The following is a 6,475-nucleotide window of genomic DNA, read 5'->3' on the forward strand; positions in this document are numbered from 1 at the left end:
AATTGATTGAAATACAACTTAAAAACGAGGTTAAAATACAACATTAAAACACAACATTAAAACATTAAAATACAGTCTCAATACTCCAAGCCTCAATACTCTCGCTCAGAAAATCTCCCAGTGTTCACGTGAGTAGATTAAGGAGACGATTTGGGTGGTGGCTGGTTGCCAGGGTGCCCTCTGCAAGCTTTGGAAAGATTCCCACATGGGTAGATCACTGAGCTGTTGCCCCTTCGTCCCAGCCTATCGGCAGACTGTGCCAATGCTATCTGCCTTGCCCCGGGCACTGGCAACCCACGCTGTGTCACTGAGTGGCAGCTACTAACTCAGATGCCTATAAAAGAGGCTTAGTCATGTTTGCGGAGGTTAAGTCTCTCTGTTGCCACTAGCCACGGTGGTTCTGCTCTACTTCTGTGGTTGGAGTCAGCAGTGTACAAGCCACAGGCTCTCGCACCCGCGTCCTGCTCGAGGTCTTCCTATTGGGGGGGGCATCTGCTGGACATCACTATGTGAACAGGCCGCCTCCCCACCTTCCGAACGCAAGGTCTCGGCACACGGAACAACCCTGGGTGTTTTGTCACGCAGAGGCTAGCTTTCTACCTGCAGGGAGCCTGCAATGTTCCTCCAAAAAAATGGTTCCCAAAAATTTCCATTCCCCCCTCGCGGCTTGCAGAACCTCTCCCGTGTGTCTTGGCCCTGTGGAGTTTGAACTGGCTTTTGGTTCCAGGAACCGGGGCCCGGTCCAAAGCAGTGTTTTCTTGTACTTGGGGAAGAGCGCCAAGAGAAGCGGAACAGGTCCCAACAAGCACAGCTTACGCGAAGCTCGGCGCTACCCCAGGGCAGCAATCTTTCACCCTGACAAGGATCTGGGAGGGGAAAGAGAAAATAAGCGTTTGGTTCCTGCCCTGTGATGGCGAGGAGAGGTTTATGACAGCAGTCCTCTAATCCTGGACATGCCCTGACACAAATAAGTGGATTTTTTGGGGAGGGTGGGGGGAAGTAGAGAAGAGGCAACATACTGTTAGCTGAATGGCCCAATCCGGAACACGTCAATAGAGAGACCCAGCAGAGGACAAGAAAAACAATATTAAAAAGTCAGATCCTTGGATCCTGTAGCCGAAGGATCAATGTTCCTGCTATTTCCAGAGTTCAGGCGCTGTGTGGAGTTGCAAAATACTCCCCCCAATTTTAAGGTGTCCCAAAAACATCTCAGTGAAGACTGAGTGTGTTTGGTGATCCTTGAATGCTGATAGACTGTTGGGAGAAGGGGAAAAGGGAGTGGAGCTCAGTGATAAGAGCATCTGTTTGAACTCAGTCCTGGGTTCGATTTTCGGCATCACCAGATAGGACTGGGGAAAGACTCTGTGCCTAAAACTCTGGAGAGCTGCTGCTGGTCAGTGTGGACAGTACTGTGCTGGATGGACCAAAGGGTCAAGTCATCCCAAGGCAGCTTCCTAAGTTCTCACGGGGGTGGGGAGAGAGGGGCTAGAATCTGGAAGAGCAGCACTTCATGCTGCAACATTTTATCGCAGTGCACATTTGTCCTGTTCCTCCCCGCTCAGCTAGGATTGAACCTGGGACTTTTTATGCAAAGCATGTGCTCAAGGAACAAGTCAGACCGCCAGACACACACAAACCCTCAACCCCAGGGCATGAAAGTCTCAAGAGGTGCCGTTATCTGGCAGCAAAGAACTTCCGACCCGAAGTCAGATGCTTGCAAGATGGACAATGAACAAAAGGCTATTTGGGATTGAAGGAACGGATCCCTCTCCCCCTGATCCAGAGGGACAGGACAGCTGATCCAAACATAAGATCACACACACACACACACACACACTTTAAAGTTCAGCATACACAAGTCCCCAGGTTCTTTGATTCCTCCTTTTTAAGAAAAATGTTGTGATCTGCCAAGCAAATTCAAAATTCTAAGCCTACATTTGTTGTACAGTGGTACCTCGGGTTACATACGCTTCAGGTTACATAGGCTTCAGGTTACAGACTCCCCTAACCCAGAAATAGTACCTCGGATTAAGAACTTTGCTTCAGGATGAGAACAGAAATTGCGCGGCGGCAGCGGGAGGCCCCATTAGCTAAAGTGGTGCTTCAGGTTAAGAACAGTTTCAGGTTAAGAACGGACCTCCGGAACAAATTAAGTACGTAACCAGAGGTACCACTGTATATCCTTTTAGCCGAGCTAATTTTATGCGTATATATTTGCCGTGCTGGACCACACGCAAACAAACAAATCTGGATCGACGGCCCAGAGCATTTTGCAAGGCTCCTTTGCAAGACAACCAAAGTAAGCAGGCCTCCCGGGATCTGAGCAAGCTCCAGCCCCAGGGTCCTTTGCAAGCAGTGGGGGAGGCGGGGGCCACGGATCGAGGGACACAAGCCTTCCAGGATCCGAACAGACAGGCCAGCAAGCAGCTGCCTGCAAAACCTCAGGTCCCTGGCAAACAATCCAAAGAGAAGCTGGTGGGCAACTCAGTTCTAGGCCCTCCTTGTAAAAGTTGCAAGAACTCTGTTGCTTTGCCAGCGGAGCCAAGGGGAGCGGAAATCGAACATCGGAACAGCCAACGCCAATATTAGACTAAGAGGCGACTGAGCAGAATAATAAAATATGGGAGTTTCAGTGTTTTTATTTTAGAAGAAAAGAAAAAGTGAGATGTCATTGTGTGGCCCACCAAACGTATTTTTAAAAAATGTTTTAAATTATTGTTGTGAGTTCTTTTTATTGATAACATTTCAGCTCTTTTGCAAACCGTTTTGAGGTGGGGTTTTTCTTTTCCAATCAAGCAGCGTAAAAATTTCAGGAAGTAGTTGCTTGGCAAGAGGGACTGAACCAATCTGGAAACGGAAGCTCCGTGAGGGAAACTGGGCCAACTCCTAATAATCCCCAGCCCCCTTAACAAACTACAGTTCCCAGAGTCCTTTGGGGGAAGCCATGACTGGAGGAAGCGCTAAACAGCCTCAGTCCTGTATACCTGAAGGAGCATCTCCACCCCCATCGTTCAGCCCGGACACTGAGGTCCAGCACCGAGGGCCTTCTGGCGGTTCCCTCGCTGTGAGAAGTGAGGTTAGAGGGAACCAGCCACAGGGCCTTCTCAGTGGTGGAACACCCTCCCATCAGATGTCAAGGAAATAAGCAGCTATCTTATCTTTCAAAGACATCTGAAGGCAGCCCTGTTTAGGGACGTTTTTAATATTGAATGCTGTATTGTTTTTAACACTCGATTGGGAGCCGCCCAGAGTGGCTGGGGAAACCCAGCCAGATGGGCAGGGTATAAATATATTCTTATTGTTGTTGTTGTTGTTGTTGTTGTTTAGTCGTGTCCGCCTCTTCGTGACCCCATGGACCAGAACACGCCAGGCACTCCTGTCTTCCACTGCCTCCCGCAGTTTGGTCAGACTCATGTTTGTAGCTTCGAGAACACTGTCCAACCATCTCGTCCTCTGTCGTCCCCTTTTCCTTGTGCCCTCCATCTTTCCCAACATCAGGGTCTCTTCCAGAGAGTCTTCTCTTCTCATGAGGTGGCCAAAGTATTGGAGCCTCAGCTTCAGGATCTGTCCTTCCAGTGAGCACTCAGGACCGATTTCCTTCAGAATGGAGAGGTTGGTTCTTCTTGCAGTCCATGGGACTCTCAAGAGTCTCCTCCAGCACCAGAATTCAAAAGCATCAATTCTTCGGAGATCAGCCTTCTTTATGGTCCAGCTCTCACTTCCATACATCACTACTGGGAAAACCATAGCTTTTACTATACGGACCTTTGTTGGCAAGGTGATGTCTCTGCTTTTTAAGATGCTGTTGTTATTATTATTATTAAAAGCTTAACATGAGTCCATTGTGTGATGCAGCAGCAAAAAAAGCTAATGCTATTCTTGACTGTATCAACAGAAGAAGTCTAGTGTGCGGATCAAGGGAAGGAATAATCTGACCCTATTCTGCTTTGGTCAGACCACACCTGGAAGACTGTGTCCAGTTCTGGGCGCCCCAATTTAAGAAGGATGTTGACAAGCTGGAAGGTGTGCAGAGGAGAGCGAAAAAGATGATCAAGGGTCTGGAAACCAAGCCTGATGAGGACTGGTTGAAGGAGCTGGGTATGTTTAGCCTGGAAAAGAGGAGACTAAGAAAAGATATGATAGCCATCTTCAAATATCTTAAGGGCTGTCTCGTGGAAGATGGAGCAAGCTTGTTTTCTCCTGCTCTGGGGTGTAGGACCCGAACCAATGGCTTCAAGTTACAAGAAAGGAGATTCCGACTAAACATCAGGAAGAACTTTCTGACAGTAAGAGCTGTTCGACAGTTGCGATTTGTGCGGGTTGGACTAGATGACCCTAGGGGGTCCCTTCCAACTCTATCATTCTATGTAAGTGGTATGATACATCTTTAAATGCACTGTGAAGACGGGGGCTTTACTTTTGTACTATAGGCTGCACATTTCAGCCGTGCAGAAGCCAGAGGTTTTCACACACATCTCGCCATCCAAGCAAACAAGCGGGTTTTTTATTTTTTTACAGTTCAAGGACACATTCCAAACAGTTAAAGAACTCCAGAAAGGCAGGAAGTGTGGGGCGTGACCCAAGGAGAACATCAAGGGCCAGAAAGAGAGAGCAGAGGGCCACATCCGGACCCCCAGGCCTGATATCCCACCACCCCTAATCTAGTCTAACCTTCCCCTCTCAATCCGGTGAAGGGATCTATAATGCAGGATAAACAATGTTTTCAGCTTTGCCTCGTGGTTTTATCCGGGTGGGTCTTGTTTATATTGTATTGTTCTGGTGCGAGAGGCCTGGCTAGGGGCCTGCCCTGAAAGACAGACTAGAAAATCTCTTTTTTAAAAAAACAAAAGCACTTTCGGTTCCATCATGTGCCAATTTCCATGCAAAAATAAAGATTTTAAAAAACAGCCATTCGCGTAAGGTTTCGTGCAAGAGGTCACAAGGCTGATCCGGAAAATGAAATGTGTACTTTAGTTTTTAGCGGGTCGTAAAAAGGGCTCAGGGTGGGGTCTCTGGGCCCCAATAAGCTCAGACTTTGGACCCCCCCCACCTCCTTCCCTTATCAACTAGGGGCGAGTCCACCTTTGGGCAAGGACAAGATAGGGTGGGTCTCTTGAGACCACAGCTGTGGGGAAGACTACCTGCTTTGCATGCAGAAGGTTCAGCCACCAGTGGCATCTCCTGGTAGGGAATGTCCCCTAGCATGAAACTCTGGAGAGCTGCTGCCAGTCAGTGCAGACAACACTGGGTTAAATGGACCAATGAACTGACTCAGCTTAAGGCAGTTCAACTGAAATCAGCCCTTCCTTCAGAACCATGAGGAGTGGAACCTTGTTCTGTTTTCAGAGGACGCAGTGCAGTTCTGTCTCTCAACTTCCTCCTTCCCCTCCTCTTCTTTCCTCTTCCCTTCCTGCTGCCTTTCCTCTATTCACCTCTCATTTCATTCTTTTCTTTTTCTCTGCCCTTCTCCCTCCCATTTTCTCATCCTTCATCCTTGTTCCATCCCACGCCTCCCATTTCATCTCCTGCGGGTTGCATCCAGCGCTAGCTCTACTCACTCAGAGTAGACCCATTGAAATGAAGGGGCACGGCTGACTCACCCATTCTGACGGGGTTAAGCTTGGTCAGAGACAACCCCATTATTTCGTTCCGTCTTTCAAATAAAAATTATACACTGCTTGATTGTGAGAGGGAGAAACTCAGAGCAGTTTGCGAAAACAACGGAACAGTGAGATTTATCAGTAAAAAAAAGTTAGAAACAATTATTTTAAAAAACAGAATTGGCGGTAAACGGAACACTAGATTAAAAGCCATTTCAGCTCTTCACATTTTTATTCCTCCGATTTCTCTCTCCTTCCCTCCCATTTTATTCTCCGCAGATCTCTCTCTGATCCATAGCTGTCAACTTTTCCCTTTTCTTGCAATGGAATCCTATTCGGAATAAGGGAATTTCCCTTAAAAACGTTGACAGCTATGCTCTGATCTCTCTTTCATTTCTCAGTCTCTGCGCCTCATTCATTGATCCTGACGATCATTCATCCTGCTGCTTCCGCCCGCACAACAACCCTGCGAGGCGGGCCATGGTTGCTCTAACCACTGCACCACCGCTGCCCCCCCCCCCGGGAGAGATCGCGGTTCTCCTTCAGGTCCTCGCCCTCCCCGCCTGCCCTCCTTCCTCACCACGGGGCCGCCGATCTGGACCAGCTCGCGGGCCTCTCGCCAGGCGCCGACGGGGACGAGGCGGCGGAGGCTCCGGCCGCAGCAGGAGGGCGAGGGCGCCGGCGGCGGAGGAGGAGGAGGAGGAGGGAGCGGCCGGATCTCCTGGGGCTCGTCCTCCTCGGCGCCTCGCTTCTCCTCCAGCCTCTGCATCGTCCTCCTCCCCGGCGGGGCGAGGGAGCAGCAGCGGCAGCAGCAGCAGCAGCAGCAGCTCCGAGCGGCAGCGCCAACGGCCGCGCCGTCCAGCCCAGCCGAAGCA

The 6,475-nt window shown here is 49.6% G+C and overlaps 1 protein-coding gene across 5 annotated transcripts in view; it reads right to left on the reverse strand.

Annotated features, from left to right (window-relative positions):
* The window catches only part of LOC308574344 (multidrug and toxin extrusion protein 2-like), a 28,750-nt gene extending 22,275 nt beyond the window's left edge, over nt 1-6,475 (reverse strand). Inside the window, exon 1 of one of the 5 annotated variants that reach the window (XM_081172058.1) lies at nt 6,181-6,475. In XM_081172058.1, coding sequence (XP_081028184.1) covers nt 6,181-6,369 — 189 coding nt within the window. In that variant the 5' untranslated portion in view covers nt 6,370-6,475. Of the gene's footprint in view, nt 1-73; nt 538-600; nt 2,630-5,141; nt 5,759-6,180 lie in introns of those variants that run through there. The other 4 variants (XM_081172061.1, XM_081172057.1, XM_081172060.1 and 1 more) reach the window with 4 other exon arrangements.

The sequence above is a fragment of the Podarcis bocagei genome, assembly GCF_964188305.1.
Source record: "Podarcis bocagei genome assembly, chromosome: 15".
Classification (NCBI taxonomy): domain Eukaryota; kingdom Metazoa; phylum Chordata; class Lepidosauria; order Squamata; family Lacertidae; genus Podarcis; species Podarcis bocagei.